The 23,248-nt window shown below is 37.3% G+C and overlaps 1 protein-coding gene across 7 annotated transcripts in view; it reads right to left on the minus strand.

The window, feature by feature from the left end:
* The window catches only part of CaMKII (Calcium/calmodulin-dependent protein kinase II), a 234,429-nt gene that overhangs the window by 67,695 nt on the left and 143,486 nt on the right, over nt 1–23,248 (minus strand). For all 7 annotated transcript variants that reach the window (XM_089105592.1, XM_089105597.1, XM_089105596.1 and 4 more), the window contains exons 8-9: nt 10,174–10,268; nt 2,461–2,583 (exon numbers count right to left, since the gene is read on the minus strand). In XM_089105592.1, coding sequence (XP_088961718.1) covers nt 2,461–2,583; nt 10,174–10,268 — 218 coding nt within the window. The remainder of the gene's footprint in view (nt 1–2,460; nt 2,584–10,173; nt 10,269–23,248) is intronic.

The following is a 23,248-nucleotide window of genomic DNA, read 5'->3' on the forward strand; positions in this document are numbered from 1 at the left end:
CTTGCCCATTGTTTACGCATAGTATTTGTTATTGGGAAGCATGCATACATTTTAGGGCGGGGGGGGGGGGGAATTTTCGGTTGGGGGTTTTTCCACGGGGGAATTTTCCAGGGAGTGAACTTTTCAGGGGAAATTGCATACTGAGGGAATTTGCAAGAATTCCTATACAAAATTCTTTTTATATGTCTTGCTTTCTCATTTTTGTGTCAATCTTATGGAGTTACCAAGAGTTATTGCCCGGGGTAAATTTTCACTGGAATAGAATTGTCTAGAGGATTTTTCCATGGGGAGGGTATCTCTCCGTGGGGGTGGGGCTAAATTTCCTGGGATAATTTAAAAAACAATCAGAAATTAAATAAAAACAACAGCAAGTTTTTCAAACTGAAAATAAGGAGCAACATTAAAACTTAAAACGAAAAGAAATTATTACGTATATGAAGGAGGTTTCCTCCTCCTCAACACCTCACTCTTTACACTAAAGTTTTAATTTTGTTCTAATTCTTTAGGAATGACTCCTGAAACACAAGAGTCATTTGATTAGAACAATAAAAAGCTTTTTTAAAAGTACTAACAAAATTTAGCGTAAACAGTGAGGTATTGAGGAGGAGGCTAACCCCTTCATACACGTAATAAACTGTTATTAAACCGACTTAAACTATTAAAAGGATCTCTTCCATTTCCGAATTAGTTCTTGCAGTACGAACTCCAAAGTCTTGTTTTTAGTATAGCCTCTTAGGGAAAACTTTGAAGGGCAATTTACTCCAAAGGTGGTAGTCTTCACTTCATGAGAGGCCCAATTAAGTACACGTAGTATGAAGTGGGTAAATTACTTCAACGGGAAAAGGCTATAGTTGAATTACTTTGGCTGTCCAGGAAACAAATAATTCTGCCAGGTATGGAGTTCAATCTTTTGGCAGTAATGTCGCAACACTGAAGTATAGCATCTTAAGTATCATTAAATAAAAAAACAAGTTTTTTTCAACTGAAAGTAAGGAGCAACATTAAAATTTATAACGAACAGAAATTATAACGTATATGAGTTTTTTAGTACTTTAAAAAAAAGCTTCTTATTGTTTTAATTAAACGACCGTTGTGTTTTAGGACAAAATTCAAACTTAAGCGTAAAGAGCGAGGTGTTGAGGAGGAGGTAATCTCTTTCATATACGTAATTATTTCTGTTCGTTCAAGTTTTAATGTTGCTCCTTACTTTCAGTTGAAAAATTTTGTTTGTTCCTTATTTAATTTCTGATCTTTTTTTTAATCCCAGGAAATCTGGCACCACGTCTACGGAGAAATTCTCCTCTCCATGGAAATATCCTCTAGACAATTCAATTCCGGTTAAAATTTATCCCGGACAATTGCCCTTAACAGCTCCACGCGTAAAATTGAGACGGAAAAGAGAAAGCAAGACATATAAAACGAATTTTGTATATAAATTCTTGCAAATTCCCCCAGTGTATTTCCCCTGACAAGTTCACTCCCTAGAAACTTCCCATTCCAAGGGATATTCCTCCTTGGAAAACCCCCAGCAAAAAATTCGCCCCCTCCGACCCAAAAATGTATGAATGCTTCCCTTATAACAAACACTATGCGTTAACACTCGGCAAATTTTTTAACTTAGACCTTTCCCCTGGGGCTGTGGAAGAGGGGCATGTTATATTCAAAGGCATATCTACTGGCCTTTCACATATGATGAACAAAATGGCCATCTCTAAATTTTGATCGGATGATTTTTTTTTTGGGGGGGGGGGGTAAATGGGTGGGGGAGGGGGCCTAGTTGCCCTCCAGTCTTTTGGGTCACTTAAAAAGGGCACTGGAACTTTTAATTTCCGTTTTTTCCGTTTAAATGAGCCCTATCACAATATTCTAGGACCAGTTTCGGTTACTATTGTTTTACTTTATTGTTTTCGGTTACTATTAATATAGTTTCGGTTACTATTGAGCCGCGTCGCTCCTCACTTACAGTTCGTTCCCACGAACTGTTTGATAAACTGAGTTACAAAGCAAAAAGACAAACTACATTTAAATATTCAAAAATGACCAAATACAGGTGTTCTATTTGGTATCTCCTCCCCCTCTCAACCCCCGTGAGCCCTACTACCTCTAAAAGGCATGTATAGCTATGCGACTGAGCTCAACTGACAAATCTGCTTTTAGATTAGTTAAACATTTGATACAGCTTAGTAGATTTGGTAGTTCAGGCGATTCGACGCCAGTAGTTCAGGAATTGGTATAGACATGTATAGCTGACGCAGCTATTAGTTAAGCATAACAAAGGACAGGGCTGTGCCCAAGGAAATGGGAGTACCCAGTTTGAGAACGCCCCCCCCCCCACCCCGAAATTTTTTGTGACAAAAATACACAGAAACAAATTTTTGTTGCGTTTCTAAAGTTTGTTTTATACCCCTCTCGAAAAAAAAAATCCTGGATACGGCCTTGGCTAAGGATTTGGATACTTACGCAGATCCATGGATGTTTGAGGGCTTCTGTAGATGTAATCCTCTTGGCAGGATTAACGGTTAGCATTTGATTGATTAAATTCTTCGCCTCAGGCGTGACCGTATCCCATTCTGGAGATGGGTACTGAAAAATTTAATAAAATGGTTAATCAAATACAACTCTTGTAATTGAAATAATACAGGCTCATAACCTTTATTGGTTATGGGCAGAGACGACCCAGCTATAAATGGGTACCTGGAGAAATCCGGGCAAGGTAAACAAGAAGGGTGCGTGAAAGCACAGGATGGCTGTCCCCCTATTACACTTCCTGACAGAAGGGCCATTAAACGGAGACCAGCATCGCTGGTAAGGACTATAAAGTCTGCTGCCGTATCCTTGACTTTTTTTACCTTTTATCATAACCATTTGGATATTCGGAAGCGCAATGAATCAGTCCACTTTTACGTTGATATATTAAGACCATAGGACTGCAGAAAAACAACATTTAAAACTTGTTACGTTTTGTTAATACAACAGCTTATCCCAATTCTTATGTGTATATGTAAATCATAGGACAAGAAGAAGCCAAAGAAATCAACACCTCATCCTTGATTTAATCACAGCTGGCCTCATAATATAATTGATCATAACACACGATAACACTTGAAATAAAAGGAAGAAGAAAGAAAGGATGAAAGGAAGAAAAGGAATGAAAGGAAGAAAGGAAGAAGAAAGAATTTATAAGGGCAAAACTTTTAAATTAGACAAAGAAAACTATTCCATCTCTACACGAGTTCAAGAGAAAACAAAACTATTTATATTCGTATTAACAAGGACAAAAAAATGCAAGCCAAACGAACACCAAAGAGTAAAATAGAAGTAAAGGTAAGGAGAGGTAAATGCGGTAAAAGAAAGGTAAAAACTAGAGAAAAGGGAAGATAAAAACAAGAAAAAGGTTTCATGAGACAAATTAAATATGGCAAGACTAAGCGCATTACATTTTTCAACCTAACACAATTCAATTTGGTAAATTTCGAAATGGAAAATAAAAACAAGAAAAAGGTTTCATGAGACAAATTAAATATGGCAAGACTCAGCGCATTACATTTTTCAACCTAATTTCGAAACGGCAAAATTCTTGGTATTAATTCTTGGTGTGTTAAAATTCTATTAAGCGCCTAAGCAGGGTATTCACTATCCTCCCCGTATTGAGATTGCTTCTCAGCAAATGAAACCCATTCCCAAATGAAAACAATTACCCTTAACAACTCCACGCATAAAATTGAGACGTAAAAGAGAAAGCAACCTACAAGCTAGGAAAGGTCTTGCTCTATGAAATCTAACCTAGCACTGAATTAAGCAAGCAACGTTGCCACTATCCCTCAATTTCCCCGAACAAAAATTTGTTCTCCCAGAATCCCCCGGTAACTAGCGTTTTTAAATACGCGAACGTATAACGCAAAAACTGAATCTTTAATTTTTGAGGTGATGTCAGAAACCCAGTTTTCTTAAGGGAAGATTCTGAGAAGAGCAGAGGGTGTCAATTTACGAAAAGGTATGGGGAGGGGCGGCTCACAATTTGGTAATACTCACAATACTCATAATTTGGCTCTAGACTTTTTGCAATAGAATAGAAATACTTTTTTTATGAATTAATTGACCTGTGACAAATTTTTTTATGAATTAATCTGGGGAACGATTTTTTCGCCAGAAACAAGTCTTCAAAAACAATATCATTTTCTCTTTTTTTTAAAAGAAAGATCTATTTATCTTTGGATCAATAAAAGTAAATAAAATCTGAAAAAAAGTGCTTTCTTTTACCAAAAGAATCCACTTTTGGTTTACGACAAGTTTTTAAAGGGTAGTAACTGTTTGTTCTTCTTCCAGCCTTCCTTTAAGACCGAAAGATTACAAATTAAGGAAATTTTGCAATAGAATAGAAATACAGTCCCACCAATCTAATTCGACAAGGAAAAGAGTATTTATAGAAGTGGGATCTAAAGTGGAAATGAACTGGAGATGCTTTAAAATAGATTTAGGAGCACAAAAAGTGTTATGCTCAGTGGAGCAGAGCGTGCCAGAAACAAACGCTCGTCGCATACACTCAAGAAAAGTATCTCTGGAGAAAAAATTAAGTCCTCAGAGTGTATCTATTGCACATTAAAGCATAATGAACTTGACGTGCTTGTTAAAAGAGATACATGAAGAAATATTAGAAATTGAGATACTTTTGCTTTCTAATTATTATTAACGGTAAAAAACCGCAATAACAAAAAAACAATATATGGTGTTCTTTGAATTGAACTTTTACGGTAAATGTATGGAATTTGGAAACTTTATATTGTATTTAATAACAGCAAGATCATTGGCATATATACAAAATTGTCATATTGTATTTGTCAATCTTTCCTTGCGTACAAGTGTCAATTTATTTGTTGTCCGACAGTAAATATATAATAATGGTTCCAGCCAGGGGCGTCCTGAGGCTCATTTTATTGAGGGGGCGATCTTTTTAAATTTTCCCGAATCGCTACCTGATTTAAGCCGAATTTTCGCCAGAAATCAAGAATTTTGCTGAATTTCAGCCGATTTTGCAAATTTACTGCCGAAATTTTCCCCTTCGGCGAAAATTTTACCGAATGCAAAAAAAATTGGAGGGGCGGGCCGCCCCTCCCCCCCCCCACCTCGGGACGCCCCTGGTTGCAGCAATTGCTGGAACCTAGTAAAGAGCGAAATGACAATGGAAACCAAAAGTTAAATAACGTATTTTGAAAAAAAAATATTAAGCGAAAAAAATTCCTATTTAATGCTGATTCAGGAATAGCAGTTATTATGTCGATTAATCTTAGTAGTTAAAGTTTATTACGAGAACAAATTTATAAAAAATTCGAAAAAGAGCCTGAAACATATTTCCTATTATTTAAATAATGGTACAAACAAAAGGTATTCCTCAAAATAGGGAGGGGATTTTTTTTCAATGGAACACAAAAAAGCTCTTTTTTAATGAAAATCCACTTGGCGCCCCTGTAATATTCTAAACCAAAATACTAAAAAAAATTTATATTTTTTTTTTTACTTTTAGCCCTTTGCTTCATAACAACAATATGTCGGGTCTATTTGTCAAAAAAAAAATACATTAATGACATTACACAGAGGCTGTAGCCTGTAAGGGACTAGACATTTTAAAAAATCAAAAGATTCATTTGAAAAAAATGACAAAAAGTGTGAATTATGCCCATTTTTCATTTTGTGCACGCAAAAAAGGCGTATCTCTTACTTTATTCAAAACGTCTTGTTTACTCTTTTTTATGTTAACGTCCATAATCGTCTTGCAAAAACTTCTGGATTTTTCTTATTTCACTTCATATTCTTGACCATTAGAAAGCTTTTTTTTCGTTTTCAATACACAGAATTCTAGATCGATTACCACCAGACAAAGAGATCTCGTTGATTTTACATTGCTCAGAAAGGGATTTCACTTGAGGATACAGTACAAACTATTCTGCTTAAAAAGGAGAGCTTGCGGTATTTGATTTATTTTACCAATTTACCATTTATTGCATTTAAAACTGATTGTACGTTGCTGACAAAGGGATTTCACTTGAGGATTTACTGCTTATTCCAGGAGGTTACCTTTCTCTATAGCTGTGATGAGAACTGACTGTCGTATTTCTTCTGTTACGATTGCATTTTAAATTCAACGCAACTTGCATAAAGCAGAGTCAAGGCCGAATCCAGGGGGGTAGGGAGTTTGAGCCCACCCGCCTCTCCCGAAATGTTTCTTCGACTCGTAAAACCATAAAAAATTAATATAAACCAATTTTTTATGCATCTTTAAAGTTTTTTTACCCCCCCCCCTAAAAGATCCTTTTGTACCACACCCCCCCCCTAAAAATTCCTGGATACGTCCCTGAGCAGGGTTCACATGTGTGCCTAGTTGCTTTTCACATCGGAGTTAACGGGAATGGATTCAATACATTTAACTTATATTTTACAATCAAAATTGGCAATAGCATAAAAATAATTCACAAAAGAAATTTTTCAGAAATCTATACGTTTCCACAGAAAACAAAGACGTTAAAAGGTTTCTTTGCACAATGAGTTTTGTTAATGCAATGGTTTACCAAAATCATTTTTATTTGTGTTAATTTTATTTATAATTTCATTTTATTTATGGTTCATTTTACCATATCTTGTAGGACGAATCTTGTATTTTTTTGAAGTCGAGACTTGCTTTTAAGTTCTCAAGGGATAGTTTGCTTGAATACTTTCCCAGACAAAGGGATCTAATCGATTTTCTCTTTAGACAACAGCGTAAAATTACAGTTTCTTCTAATCCCTAGAAAACTCTTGTCTTATCTCCAAGAGAGAAAAGTTAAATTCATTTCTTGATCCAAAGACACACAAGCTAAAAGGAGCTTAAATATAATATGCTAAATAAATATTACGTCATTCCTATTACCATAGAAAAAATCAAGCTAAGTGCTCTTGAAGAAAAATGAGACCCTAGGCAAACTGACAAATATTTACAAATTGTAAAACATATTTCAAAAGGTTAAATAAAGCACCGTCAAAAATCTAAAAACATTAATAATTAAAAAAAAATTAAGTAAAATCAAAAATTTAAGAGAAGTTTTACAATTTTCTTTTTAATTTACTTAGGTGAGGTGGTTGTACATCTAGGGAGGAAGGGAGGAACCCTAATATTAAAATTAATTATTTCACTTATTGAGGAGGCGCGTGGATGAGTTGAAGAGGGGATCAGGAGCTGTACAGCATGCCACTGGATAATTTCTTACGTTTATTTTTCTCAACGTGCCTTTTGGCACAGAACACTGCATTCATAGTTGTTTATCTCCTTTTTTGATTAAATACACCTGTAAACCCGATTGAACCTTGAAGAAAAAATTACAGAGCCAACATGGCTAAAACAGCACGGCTTTCAAAAATCAGAGTACTGCTTCAGAAGCTGCTAAATTAAAGATAATGCTAATTTAAATCAATTAAGTTTTACTTTTTCTTTTAACTTTTAATATTAAAAAATTGCGTTAATTAGGTAAGGTGGTTGTACGTCTGGAAAGGGAGGAACCATAGCTTTAAGGTTAATTGTTTTCATTTATTGAGGGGTCGTGGGGTAGTGTCCAAAAGTACAGTTCGAGCTGTAATGCATGTTAGCAAAAAATATTTCATATGTAGGGGTCTCAGCGTGGCTTTTGGCACAGAGCTGGGTATTTAAAGTTTTTTTCCTTTTTTTTTAAATTTACCCAAATGAAACTTCAAAAAGCCCTTAATTAAGCCCAATAAGCAAGTTTTAAGCGAAATCAACTTGAACTTAATGAAGGAAATAAAACATCAATCAGGATCTCAAGTATTCCTAATTGATTAAGCAGTGTTTTGTTTTGGACAGCCAAACAGCGCAAATATAAAATTTATGACAGAAGGGACTAGGGAAGGGGGAGGGGGTGAACCTTCTCCTTTATTGCAAATCTTAATTTCCAATATCCTTGACATAAAAACTGAGAAATTAATTAGAAATTAAATTATTGATTTTTGAATTATCTCTTCTTTCTAGAAGAGGGGGTGTAGTCATACACGGTCGTATTTCCTTGCTAAGGTGTAGATAAAGACTTTAGCCGGGGGCAGTTCATATCTTTCGGTGGGATTTGCTCCATGGAGCGAGTTGATAGGAGTATTTTGAACTTCTGGAGGAAAATTTGACATTTGTCTTAATTTCTCTTATTCGATTTTGAAAAGACTTGTATCTGAGTTTGAAAAGACCAAGTTTCTTACGATTGTACAAGTACGGCAAAGGCACACTGACAATAATTAACCACCCTTCATCTAGGTACCCAGCCCCTAGTAGCGGTAACTTTATGTTAGCATTTAGCCAGCCACATTGCCATGAAATGTTATTTCTAAAATGCAGAAAAAAAATGTTGGAGAAGGAAGTTGCAATTCACATTTGACGAACTTAATACTTCAGTTTTGCAATTTTACCGGACTTACAAAAATTTTACCGAAGGTTAAATTCTGTAGATTGAGGCTTTTTCCACATCTGTAAACAATATTTGCAATGCCCTCTTCATAATATATCGTCACAATTCGTCACCAATGATTTAAAATGAACTGTGACGGTTTCTTTGAGCTCGGTTTCTTACTCGGCACTAAATTGAGACTAAGTCCGAAAATGTCCCACTTAAGCTGCTTAAGTAGCCATTAGGTAACAGAAGCTCTGTGAGGACGGACACTGTCATGAATTAGAACAACCCCCGAAGTGAGCATGCCCCTTTTTCTGTTCTGGATAGCTCTCCATTGGCATCATAAACTTTTACGATTAAGATCTGTAGTAGTTGCTGTTCTCGGCTGCATCAACCCCTCTAAATTGCGACTATGTTCGAAAGTGTCGCACATAGGCCGGTCAACCAGCCATTGGGTTACACGCGCTCTGTGAGGTCAACTCATACCCATTTAACTGAGCTCTCGTTTAACTCAGCCCCGGTTTATCTCCATTCAACTTAACCCCCATGTAACTCAAGCCTCATTCAACTTCACCCCCGTGGAATTCAACCTTCATTTAACTCAACCCCTTTGCAACTCGACCCCAATTCTATTCAACCTCTACAACAGGTTAGGTTGAATAAGGGTTGAGTTAAAGGAGGGCTGAGTTGCTTCGCGTTGAATTGAAGGGGGGTTGAGTTGCATTTGGTTAAATGGAATTGAGTCTTAGTTAATTGGGGTGGATTTAAACGGTGATTGAGTTGAATGGGGCTGGTGTCGAATAAGGTTTGAGTTACACGCACACCATACCAAACATATATTGGTCTTAAAATAAAAAGAACGACTGTGATATAAAAGGTGTAACTTATAGCAGCATTTGAATGAAAGGAAGCATGTCGAGGTTTGGGAACCTTACCTAAGCTATATTTAAAGGTAGGTGAAAAGTTTCATGGGAGTATAGAAAAAGGGGAGGGATTACCTTTTTTGATAAGAATGTTGGCAACGTTTCAGTTTTTACAACCTTTGAGCCCAGTCAAGCCTAACCTAGCCGAAATCGTTGTTAGGATTCCAATTTTTTTTTTTTAGGAGAAAAAGTTTGCTTTGATTTTCGTTGGTTTCTTTTTCTTTTCTTTCTATTTTGTTTAGCACTGAGTCGAAATATTTGCTTATTTCTTCTTCTTCTTCATGGTTCGCCACTGGTTGACAAAATCCTCGTTTTTTCACCTTTTTGACTTTATTTTTCATTTTGTTATTTTCTTTCCTCTCTGAGTTTCATTTAGGAGAAAGCTGACAAGGCTAAAATAGACATAGTCTTAAATATAGCTGACATAGCCCCTTCTTACCTAACCTGGCTGAAATTTGTTGTATGGTTTATTCATTTTTTTTTTTTCAGGAGAGAGCCGACATAGCTCAAACAGTACGGATCTTAGAGTCAGAATATTGCTTCAGAAGGGTATTATCATGAAATCACCTGACCCAGCAAAATCTCTCGGTTAAATCCTTGATTTACTTTTGCCATTCTTAATCAAAATTCACTTTGCCATGATACTTTAGAAGACCTTTTTTTATGGACAAAAGCAAAATCCACGGTTTTCCTTGAAGCCTTGTCTTCTTTAGGTATGTGTAATCTTCGAATTTCCCTGTCAAAATGACGGGTTTCTTAAATCAAATCGATTTTTCATACTTTTCCCAAATGCGACATAAAATAAAACAGAAGAAAATTTTGAATTCACTTACGTCATAAGCACCAGCTTTAATTTGAGCATACAACCTGTGCTGATCTTCATCCCAAAATGGAGGATAACCAACCAATAAAATATATAATATTACACCTAAAAAGAAAGCTCCCGTTATTATAATAGAGGTATTTACAAAATCCCTGTATCCAGTCCAAATATCTCTGCCAGGGCTACATGAGAAGTGAACTACATTTATGTGCAATGCAAGAAGCAGCGGAAACGGCGACTTCTTTTTTATGATCGAGGGTACGTCAGCTTAAGCTTCGTTCGATTCTGGTTTCATCTGTCAACATAAATCTCGATATGTTCCAAATTCGGTGTTCAATTCATCGTTTCTGTCGACAACGATACTGACAATAACAACAAACATTACAAAAACATTAAACACGTTACAAAAACCTATTTTTATGCTCCATTGCTAGCCTAAGAAATCATACCACCCTTCTCATAGACATGAAACACTCATCAATTACTATACTCGCCAGCAGTCTCTCATCATAACTACACTCTCCTAACACTTCTTTTCGCAACTTACTACATGCTCCATACATTTTCCATGCTCATACATCATATGATCAAAACTCTCATCCGTATCTACACACATAGGTAAAAAGTAAGAACCATCCTGCTTTAGCCTCATACCATATTTGCTTCTTGCACCGAGGGGTAAAATATTCACTCTTAATTCTATAATATCCTAATTTACCATTCAGATTCATTCGTTTATCATTCAATTTATCATTTACAATTCTAATATGTCATTCATAGGCTACATGTTTTTAATTTGCTTTGAGATTATGAAATAATATTTTTTATCTGGAAATCAGCTACGCTAACAAAATGTCTATCTCAAAATTTTGATTGGATGTGTTTGGGGGAATAATGGGCGTGGGGGGGGCTAGTTGCCCTGCAATCACTTTCGACTATTAAAAAGGGCACTAGCCCTTTGAATTTCCAATCGAATGAGCCTGTTTTGAAGTTTCTACGACAACGCCTTCTATTAAAAACCTTATATGCCCCCAGGACATAACTTAAAACCCTTGCCCCGAGGGTTGTGGGGGAGTGTCCTCCTCAAAAAGATATTTTTTATCTGGAAATCAGCTACGCTGACAAAATACCTGTCTCAAAATTTTTAATGGATGTTTTTGGGGGAAGAATGGGCGTGGGGGGGCTAGTTGCCCTCCAATCACTTTTGGCTATTAGAAATGGCACTAGCCCTTTGAATTTCCAATCGAATGAGCCTGTTTTGAAGTTTCTACGACAACACCTTCTATAAAAACCTTATATACCCCCAGGGCATAACTTAAAACCCTTGCCTCGAGGGCTGTGGGGAAGTGTCCTCCTCAAAAAGATATTTTCTATCTGGGAATCAGCTACGCTGACAAAATGACTATCTCAAAATTTTGATTGGATTTGTTTGGGGGAATGATGGGCGTGAGGGGGGGGGGGCTAGTTGCCCTGCAATCACTTTTGACTATTAAAAAGGGCACTAGCCCTTTGAATTTCCAATCGAATGAGCCTGTTTTGACGTTTCTACGACAACGCCTTCTATTAAAAACCTTATATAGCCCCAGCACATAACTTAAAACCCTTGCCCCGAGGGATGTGGGGGAGTGTCCTCCTCAAAAAGATATTTTCTATCTGGAAATCAGCTACGCTGACAAAATACCTATCTCAAAATTTTGATTGGATGTGTTTGGGGGAATAATGGGCGTGGGGGGGGGGGGCTAGTTGACCTCCAATCACTTTCGACTATTAAAAAGGGCACTAGCCCTTTGAATTTCCAATCGAATGAGCCTGTTTTGAAATTTTTACGACAACGCCTTCTATAAAAGCCTTATATGCCCACAGGGCATAACTTAAAACCCTTGCCCTGAGGGTTGTGGGGGAGTGTCCTCCTCGAAAACCTATTTTCTATCTGGAAATCAAATACGTTGAACAAAATGGCTATCTGACAATTTTGATTGGATGGGTTTGGGGGAAAGATGGGCGTGGGGGGGGGGGGGCTAGTTGCCCTCCAATCACTTTCGACTATTAAAAGGGTACTAGCCCTTTGAATTTCCATTCGAATGAGGCTTTTTTAAAGTTTCTACGACAACGCCTTCTATAGAAACCTTATATGCACCCAGGGCATAACTTAAAACCCTTGCTCTGAGGGTTGTGGGGGAGTCTCCATCTCAAAACACATTTTCTGTCTTGAAATCAACTACGCTGAGCAAAATGACAATCTCAAAATTTTGATTGGATGTGTTTGGGGGAACGATGGGCATGGGGGGGATAGTTGCCCTCCAATCACTTTCGACTATTAAGAAGTGCAATATCGCTTGCGATATTTACTCAAAGGAAATTACCAATCGAAAGCCTGTTTTGAAGTTTCTACAATATAGTCTTCAATAAAATCTTTATTTGCCCCCAGGACATAACTTGAAATCCCTGCCCTCAGCGCTGATGGGGAGTGTCCTCCTCAAAAACATAACCTTATATGCCCCCAGGGCATAACTTAAAACCATTGCCCTGAGGGTTGTGGGGGGTTTCTTCCTCCAAAACATATTTTCTATCTGGAAATCAACTAAGCTGAACAAAATGGTTATCTCAAAATTTCGATTGGATGTGTTTGGGGGAATGATTGGCGTGAGGGGGGCTAGTTGCCGTCCAATCAGTTTCGACATTTAAAAAGGGCACTAGAACTCTCGATTTCCAATCGAATGAACTCCTTTTGAACTCTACGACGACCCCTTCTATATGAAGTGCCCTGCTTTAAAGAAAAAAAATAAACTGTATAGTGAGTCAACATTGATCTTATATACCCTCAGAGCATAACTATCAACTCTTGCCCCGAGAGTTGTGGGGGAGTGTCGTCCTCAAAAAGATATTTTCTATCTGGAATAAACTACGCTGAACAAAATGGCTATCTCAAAACTTTGATTGGATGTGTTTGGGGGAATGATAGACGTGGGGGGGGGCTAGTTGCCCTCCAATCACTTTTTACTATTAAAAAGGGCACTAGCCACTCCAATTTCCAATCGAATGAGCCCTTTTCGAAGTTTATACGAAAACTCCTTCGATACGAAGTGCCCGGGTATGGAACAGAAAAAAAAAACAAAAAAAAACATTGTGCCCCCATCGTTCTTTACTTAGGCAGCGCTAGCGCTGCCTATGATAACAAAGTCTGTTTATGCCTCTCTTACAAGCCTCAAAACACCGGTGTTATAACGAATCTTTCTCTTTGCAAATTACAGTCACCAGCTAGTTCTTCCAAGTATCATATTATTAGCCCTTTCATAAAAAAGACACTCAAATCAAATTTTGTCTATGTTGGCTCTTTTCCTTAGATTCTCTTATCCAGCTTACTAAACAATATGAACTCCAAAATCAATCAAACACAAAGCTTGCGAATATCCCACGGAGTGTAAGCCATTTGATCGGTTAACAAAATTACCAACTGAGAAAAACAAGGGAAGTCTTGGGGGAAGATGTATATGAACATACACAATTATCTTTCAAATTACAAGGCCTTTATATAATAAAATATTTATGACCTAGCAGCCTCCGCGGCTACGGAGGCTTAGGGGCAAAAGTTTCCGTGGTATAGTAAATAGATGTAGCCTCCATGACTACGAATGCAAGGAGAAAATATCAACCCATGTAAGGTAATTTTGTGTATAATAATGAACACATATGTTAGGTTACACTTATTTTACAGACCTCATAAAAGATAGAACACTTTTTAAGCAATCCTAAACACAACTTCAAGTTCACTAAAATATTTTTAAGATAAGGATGGAGTACACATGGATGCTACCAATTAAAAAAATAAAAAATTAAAAACGAAGGGGGGAAATGGAGGGAAAACGTTGAAATAGGCAATCTATTAAGATTCTTTAGATGTTAATTATACATCTTCAGTTCCCTAAATATTTAAGACCTACTGCCACCAGGGCTACGGAGGATTATGGGTAAAATTTTCCGTGGTATAATATAAACATATACGTCAGGGCCGTATCCAGGATTTTTGTTTGGGGGGGGGGGTTACCCAATTTTTTCCCGTGGACTTTGTCTAACATCCTCGAGCAACATTACGTTGGCTCAAGACCGTTAGTCCGCCCCTTGAGAACGAGTACGCGTCCACTAGGCATACCCTCGTATCTTTGAGGGGCATATTTCTTTCTTTTTTTTTTTTTTTTTTTTTTTTTTTTTTTTTTTTTAAGGAACGCAAAAACAAGAAAAGTATTTACATACAGTTAAATACTACAAGCTAATTTTTTTTTTAACGCAAAAAGAAGCCAAATAGTAGAAGTAGTCTATATATTTTTTAGTTTTTTTTTTGTTTTGTTTTTTAGCTAAAAGTAAGGGCGAATATCTATAAAACGAAATCCAGGCGACGATTTTTCTTCCCTGCAAAAATTTCGATGACCTTGTCAGGGCAGATGTCAACGTCCCTATGGACTGCAAGGAGGGCTAAGCCACTCAATCGTTCTTCTCCTGTTGAATTTCTCAGCCAGGTTTTGAGCCTTCTGAGGTTGAGAAGCTTCTTTCCGGAGTAGCAGTGCTAACAGGTAACGTCGCAAGAACAGCCAGAAGAAGAAAAACATTTGGAAAAAAGGTGGCGTCGCATGCCTGAAGTGAAGACACAGCACAAGTAGGCCTCTCTGATACGGAACATTCTCCCACTTGATGCGCCATAGCTCAATATCTTGCTTCAGACAGTCTGGCTCGGGAAGAATATCGCCATGCAATCAACCAATGACTCCAGGTTTAATGCCTTCAGATCGACAGAAATAATTTTGGCAGGAGAAAGGACGCTGAGATTTGACAGCAGTTTCAGGTGAAGCACAAATCGTTGTTTCAGCTCGGAAGTGAAGTGGCGAGGGTCTATAGTGGTTAAGAAGGTCTTGATCGTCTGTATGCATACTCCGGCCACCTCTCGTCCTTGGACGAGTCATCTCAAGTTCTAAGTCGCTGGCAAAATGAAGAGCTTCGTCGAAAATAGACGTGAAAGCAGTAGCAGCATTTCCTCGCATTTCCTTTGTTTTTGAAAGGACAGTTTCAAAAACACGTGCCTGCATGCAGCTGCCAAATCACATTCAACTGACTGAAAAGTCTTGCATAGTGGAAGCGTAAGGCAGAAAAACTCTTTGACCACATGGAGACACACAACAAACTGCGACTGGTTCATCGTGCCCAGCAGCTGCACCGCTTTCGCAGAAGTTTCTGCATCTCCGTTCTCTTCAAGAGCTTCCAGGGATCACAGGATTGGTCTGTACAGCTCAAGAAAACGCGACTGAATCGTGGCACTCCACCCATCTTGTTTCGCAGAGTCCGGTTAAAGTATGTTTCCTCGAATCCGGTAGTATTTCGTTGATCTTCTCTTTTAAATTCTGTGTCCTGAGTGGGGAAGTATGGTAAAAACTGCAGACTTGTGATAAGACACCGAAGAAATGCTTAAACGACAGAATAGAGCATACAGAAGAAATGACCAAGTTGAAACTGTGCGCACTACAATGGACGTAAAGGGCCTTCGGATACTTGTCACGTATAACAGCCAGGACAGCCCTAAGATGCCCACTCATCGCTGCTGCACCGTCATATCCCTGACCAACCATCTTGTTCAGATTAAGACCAAGGCCTTCGAGAAATCGCAGGATTCAGGAAGCCAGACCTTGCCCAGTCAAATCAGAAATTGGGGGAAAAACCAAGGAAGTCCTCATGCAGGTTCCCTTTGAAAGTGTAGCGGACGCAAACAGACAGCTGCTCGATATTTGAAACATCCACCGTGTGATTGGCAAGCACCGAAAAGCACGGACTTGGGTTTAGTCTTTCCACATTGAACTTCTGAAGGAGCTCCCCGGACATGACAATAATGCCATTCTGGGTGACGGGAGAACGATATGCGGCATTTGCGTCTGCAGAAAGAAGGTGGGTCTTGAGAACATCGTCACCGTGTCTCGCCCTCAGCCGCAGTAGTGCTCGGAAGTTGCCATCATTGTGAGAAGGTTCTAGATCCGAGACCGAAATGGGGCCGGAATCGTTGGTACCAAGAAGGGTAAGCTGTTGCCGCCCACAAAATATCACCGTCTCAACAATTAGTCGCAACTTCTTTCGATTTTCTTGAACCTGCACTTTCCTCGCCGCGTCTAGTTGGTGCACGATATTGTCCTGCCTTTTCTCCGAGACAAAAAGGAAGTTTTCAGCCGATACGATGCAGTTTCTATGAAACTCTGCTTGTTGGTGAGCTGTGAAGCACTCAATCGCATCCTTCCACAACAACGACAGCCACAACCGATGCCATTTGCAAACAACGACAGAGACTGGGTTGGTGCAGGTGCGTGTTGCGTCGTGGTTGGTTCCAGTGTGCGTGATTCAGAAGCTTCAACAATGGCTCCAGTGCCCTTCAGATCCACAGGTGTAGATGAATGCTCCGCAGACGTCCCGCTAAAGCCGCTGTCAGAAACATCCCTGGTCCGCTTGGGCGCGAAAAACGACGTAATGTCAAACTTCATCTTCATGTTGAAAATCGCTCTTCTCTTATCCAAGTCCGAAATTGAACTGAACTGAACTGGCAATCTTGCACTCTCTTATAACATTTAACTCGAGCCCCAATTAATTCTAATTTACTGAGCAAGGTCTGACCTTGCATAATAAGGCGAACATGGGGTTACCTAATTGTGTAAGCTGATCACAACCTTTTACCCACAAAATTGCAATAGGATTTTTGTATGCCACAAAATGCAATAGGATAATAGCGCATATTAACCCTAATTTACTATGCAATGTCAGGTGAACATGGGGGTTATCTACGTTTACCTAATTGCGTAAGCTGATCAGAACCGTTTACCCACAAAATGCAATAGGATTTAGTGTGGGAGCATATTTTTTTTTCTGGTAAGGTTTTGTCTTTACAGGTATTTCTAGACTAATTTTCTACTCGGTCAAAAATTTTGGGGGGGGGAGGGTTCAAACCGGGTAACCCCCCCCCCCTCTGGATACGGCCTTGATATACGTAGCCTCAACGACCATAAAAAGCAAAGGAGACGGTTGTCTATAGATGAAAAAAGTCGAAAAGATACTACGGGTGTACTCTGCCAAAACATAGTATCTGCATTTTCTAGTAGTTTTTTTTTTAGAAAATCACAATATATATAAATATATATATATATATATATATATATATATATATATATATATATATATATATATATATATATATATATATATATATATATATATATATATATATATATATAATATATATATATATATATATATATATATATATATATATATATATATATATATATATATATATATATATATATATATATATATATATATATATATGAACTATATAAATAGATGAAGATACATATTTTGTCAATACGTTTTTACGAACTCAGTTTCCTTCCAGTTGTTACAACCCCGTATTCTGCTGGACGTAGATACTTTGTTCTGCAATTGTAGAATGTCTGTATTAGGTTTGGGCTGTGAAAAACCGGTTTTCACACGAGATGATAGGAGTTCCATTCACAAGGCAAAACCCAATTTTTGCGCGATCCAGAAGAAATTGAGTTCGAGATACTAGGATTTGACAGAGAACAGAAGAATACATATTTAAGTATTTCGCTTTATCTTTGCCGTTTCGAGTGGTAATTTCTATATAAATCTTGGGATAGAAGGCAAGAGAATGCAAAGGCATAAGCTATGACCTAAAGCATTAGACATCTTCCTTCAGTTGCTTAATCTTGAAAACCCGAGAAGACGCTAAGTTCCAATACTTTGCGAAGTCTAAAACACCTCCTACCTTCAAACTGAGAAAAAACATAGACGAATATATTCTTTTGATTATATAACTGTATACGACTACAGAGTCTTTTTGATAGTTGAACTCGCCTTCCAAAATGAATAGGTCAAATCACAACCACCTTAAGCCTCACCACTATGGCACAAATAACAAGAGAGAAAAAATAGAACCCTTTTTTTTATACAATACCTTAAATTAGGTATTTTTTCTAAGACCACACAGCCTTTCTATGACGAACAAATAAACGCTCAAATGGCGATAAGTCTATTTATCCCCATTTGTCAATAAGTCCATCAGCAGAAATACTGCTGATGACGATCAGCAGTATATGTGATTGAAATATCTCAGACTTTTGTATCTGTTTTCACTGCCAAATAAATGGACGTATCCCCATTTGAACGTTTATTTGTTCGTAAAACCCTTTATTTTAATACAGAAATACAATACAGAAAGAGAGTAAGAATAAAGAAAGAGATTAATACAGGAATAGAGTAAAAATAAAGAAAGAGAGTACAGAAAGAGAGAAATACAGACAGAGAGTAAAAATAAATATTCGATGGAACAAATAAAGGATAATTTGTCAATGACTAAAGGAAAATGACCAGGGTAATAATTCTATTTATTTCCTAAAAAAAAAAGAAAAAAAAAAAAAATGCCATTTAGCATTTCCTACTAAAGATTCCTATAGAAATCCAAAAGATTTTTGTAATTTATTAATTCAACTCGATATAGCTATATTACTCGCGGTGCAAGGGTTACTTACAGGCTTCAATTATGTTCGGCTATTTATTTTTTCTTTTTACTTCAACTGGGCAGCGCTATACTGTCTCTTGTAGTTTAAGATCATTCCAAAGTGGCAGATATCTCTTCTTCGTATTTACTTTGACTTTACTTTAGTCAGAAAAACATGTCTGAACCAAAGTAAGTTAGTACCCTTTTTTGAATCTCTCTATTTCCCTTTGTTTCTCTTTCTTTTGCTCTCTCTCTCTCTCTCTCTCTCTCTCTCTCTCTCTCTCTCTCTCTCTCTCTCTCTCTCTCTCTCTCTCTCTCTCTCTCTCTCTATCTCTCTCTCTCTCTCTCTCTCTCTCTCTCTCTCTCTCTCTCTCTCTCTCTCTCTCTCTCTCTCTCTCTCTCTCTCTCTCTCTCTCTCTCTCTCTCTCTCTCTGAAGAGCAAGGTTGTCAATATTTATAAAGTCAAAATAGCTATAAAAATTCGTCAGTATTGCGGAAAACTCAGAGAAGGTTTTCTTTCGAATTATATAGCAGAATGGTCCTTTTCAGGCTTTCGCTAGACGGTGTTCTTTCCAGCAATGACTATTCATACTAACCAATAAACGTAACGATTTTCCTTTCTGTTAAGTTTTAGATTTACGCCTTCTCAATCTCAACAGCAGGTGAAAAATGCTTTTATTTTTCTGTATTATCAGTTTTCATTATTCATAAACACTATATAATTTCATATTTAGACTATTTATACATCCATAATATGGTGGTCTCTACAAACGGTGATGATTTCTACAATTCTCAAAAAAGAAAAAAAATGGCAACTTTGAATTAAAGTTAAATCAGAGAAAAGAATTACGAGCCAAAATCATTTATCCTCAGAAAACAAAAATTTGGCAACCGTTTTCTTTCGCCTTTTCTATCCAACTCTATCTAGTTTTATTCTCTTTTACATACAACAGGGGGCAAATAATAGGAAGTGATTTCTTACTCAAAGAAACACAAGAACTTTGGAACTTCGTTTGTCAAAATGTCAAGATCTTGCAATGTGGAGAGACCTTAAAAGGATTCTCATATCTCACTAAACTCTCTCTCTCTCTCGGAACCGCTTCATGAATTTTGAAATGAAAAATCGATACATCCCCGTCTGGGGGGAATGGCGGTCAGACAGCATGAGCATAAAACAGGAAATTTCTAAACCGAAAAACGCAGTAGGCAAATTTACTTTCTTGATTTAAAATTGAATTTCTTATAGCAATTCCAAGAGAAAATAGAAAATTTGACAGGAATCAAGGGAGACTAATGGCCTTCTTGTCCCTAAATTAGATGATTAATTTTACAAAAATTTTAATTAACTTAATAATTTATAATTTAGTATCAATAATTTAATATTATTTTAATTTATTAATTTATATATAATTAACTTAATAATTTATTATTAATAATTGACTTAGTAACTTAACTTTTCAATTAATATATAATTTATATTTACTAAAGTAAATAGATGACAAACACACTCCGCTGAATTGTTAGGTTTTGGTTATGATTCTAGCTTCTACAAAAAATCTAGGGGAGGGGCAAATAATTAATCCAAAATAGTTGACAAACTTGAACTATTATTATAAGTAAACAATCGGTAGAGAGGGAGGGGGTGGGAGCTCTTGGGGTTCTATAACTCTGATAACTGATAAGTCTTGAAATTTTCAAAATAGTAAGAATATTATTTACCTCAGATTTATAGAGACAATAAGGTCCGTATACTATCATCAAGCATGTGTATTATTACCACGTCACTAACTGTCGAGGTCTCCCGAAATAGAGCAACCCCTTCGAGGAGCACTTTGAACCCAATCGACCACGATATTCTCAGCAAGCGTTGTTCATAGAATATACATAAATATACCACTTTACTACGTACTTAGTGTATTAGTGATTCTACATAAGCTAATTTTATTAAGGAAATAGTAACCAAATTCTGTCTCAAAAAAGGTTGGGAAACTCTGGTCTGTATTACAAACCAAAGAGACTGTCAGACGAAAGGTACACAAAAACGCATACTCTCTTGTGAACATCGGCAATCAAATGACTCTGACAGTAAAGCTGAGAAGTGGTCTCTTCAGAGTTCAGGTACACATTGTATAATGCTGCATGATTGTTTTGAGATGAGCGACTGGCTGGGAGTTACAGTTACCACTTACATAAAGTAAGAGACTCCACCCTACTAGGGATCAATTGGTCTAAACAAGTAAATGATTTTTGTAATCTGTGGATATTTTTTTAAAAATTCAGCCCTGGTTAGTTCATGCGAGATATTCTCCTTTTTGTCGTGTATAAGCTCAAGATTGACGTTTGGGGGCTAAAACTTCCACGGACGGGGAAACTTAAAAAGAGCTCCACTTAGCTCAAAAAATCCTCTACCATGTTACCATAACTTGGTGTGAGAAATGCAGGTAATGAAAGATACGAAAAAAAAAAGATTAGAATTTCATAATGCGGAATTTCACGCGGCTATAGTTGTCGATCATAATAACTGAAGTTTCTCTAGAGTTTTCTGACGGTGTTTAGCTGATTTTACACCATCCAAAATTATAAGGGAAATGCTAACTAGATATTGACACAAAAAGTTTGCGAAGCTCTTACTAGCTACGGAGCCCTCGGGGCGACAGGATTAAAAAAGAAAAAGGTAGCATATACTCTTTTGTAAAGATCGTTGTAAAACCGTTCTATCCTCTTCCCGGTCCAAAATTTGAAGACGATTTTTTTATACAGGCTTCACGGCTCCGTCACAAGTGATGATATGTCGGTCTTGTTAATCACCACGCTAAGTACTTTTAAGGTATTTATTATACATTCTCTTGAACGCCTCAAAAGAAGGATTTTCCGGGATTACCCCTATTGGGAGGCCATTCCATATATCGATGGAACGTCAAACGAAACTCGTCTTCAAGTATTCTTGGCGGCGTATGCTCTGCACAAGGTGGTCCTGTCGAGCTTTACTTTGGCGAGTTGATCGCAAATTCTTCATTTTATCTGGAACGAGTTTTGATACCTCCTCAGATGGAGGGCAATGCATGAAAACCGATATTGAAGCCACATCAAATCGATCCTGGATCGACTGCAGGGGTTTGGCAGCTCGGTTTTGGACACGTTGAAGAGGAGAAATTTGGCTAGGTGGAGCACCAGCAAAGAGAGAACATGCAGATTCCATAACTGGTCTGATACATGACGTGAATGGTGTTGAAATGGACTCGTCAGGGAGGAGAATTTTGCATATTAAGATGACTCCTAGTTTACAGGAGCAGGAGGATCTCACTTTGCTGAGGTGTTCAGCCCACGTGAGATCCATCGAGAAATGAACTCCAAGAAGGCATCAACTCTTGTTATTACCTCTCCTTTGAAAATGAAACAGAGCGATCCTTCAAATTCCGCGTCTTCGAAATTAAGAGCTCTTTTGTTTTTGATGCATTAAAACTGACAAACCACTCATCTGCCCACACCCCAGTTTTTTTCCAGGTTGGCTTGAAGCTCCTTATAAGGATTTCTGGGATCTTAGTCCTTCACGATGGAGATGATTGTCATCGTGTTATCAGAAAAGTGGTGAGGTTCTTTCACAAGGCTATCCCCTAGATCGTTTTGGAATACCACAAGAATAGTCGTTCCAAAAATACTTCCTTGGGGTATATCGGCTAAAACCGGGCATTCTTTTGAAATGAAGCCGACAAAACGACCCTTGCTGATCGCTGGCAAAGGAAATCGGCAAGCACCTCAAATAGACAACCACCAACTTCATCGGCTTCTAATTTACTAATGAATACAATTTTTATCCAAAACAAAGTTTATATTTTTTAATGCTTTACTTTTTATCGCCGAAAAAGAGCCTAATGTTGGACTTGAACCTATGACCCTTGAACCTTGAACTTGAACCTATGACCCTAAGACAGCGAATCAGATACTCTGGTTTATCGTTACAAGTTCTTCACAATTGCGTGAAGTATAAGTATTAGACCATATTACATTATTACTATAGCTCAAATTCACAATCTTTAGGCAATTGTAAATTTGCATAGCCCTTGTAATTATTCAATTTTTTTAGAAACGCCATTCCAAGAAATTCCAAATGGCCTTAAGAAATCCATCAGTCGCCAATTCATTCCCCAAAAAGCCTAAATTTGAAAGAGAAAGGATAGAACTATTGACTGATGCCAGACTAACTTACATATGAGTAGATTCCAGGTAGGTTCAGGCCGTTTTAATCGGAGAACGCTATTTCCTCGTTGTGCAAAATTTACTATAATGAACTTTCCCTATTTCAATGAATTTCATGTCTGTTTCAATTAAAATTCAACCAATTGAATTTTCACCATTGCAATGACTAGTTCTCCAAGTTACAAACTTTTAATTTTTATAATAGGGGTATAGTTGTATTTTTTATTATTATTATTTATTTTCTATTTTAACTGTTATCATGGCATGTGCAAAGAAAGGTTTAAGGTTGGTTAATTGAAAATTAACAAATGTGTAGTCTTTGGTGAAAGACTGCTCTGAAACACTT

The sequence above is a fragment of the Artemia sp. Qi Xiang Cuo genome, chromosome 19 (assembly GCF_049724085.1).
Source record: "Artemia sp. Qi Xiang Cuo chromosome 19, ASM4972408v1, whole genome shotgun sequence".
Lineage (NCBI taxonomy): Eukaryota > Metazoa > Arthropoda > Branchiopoda > Anostraca > Artemiidae > Artemia > Artemia sp. Qi Xiang Cuo.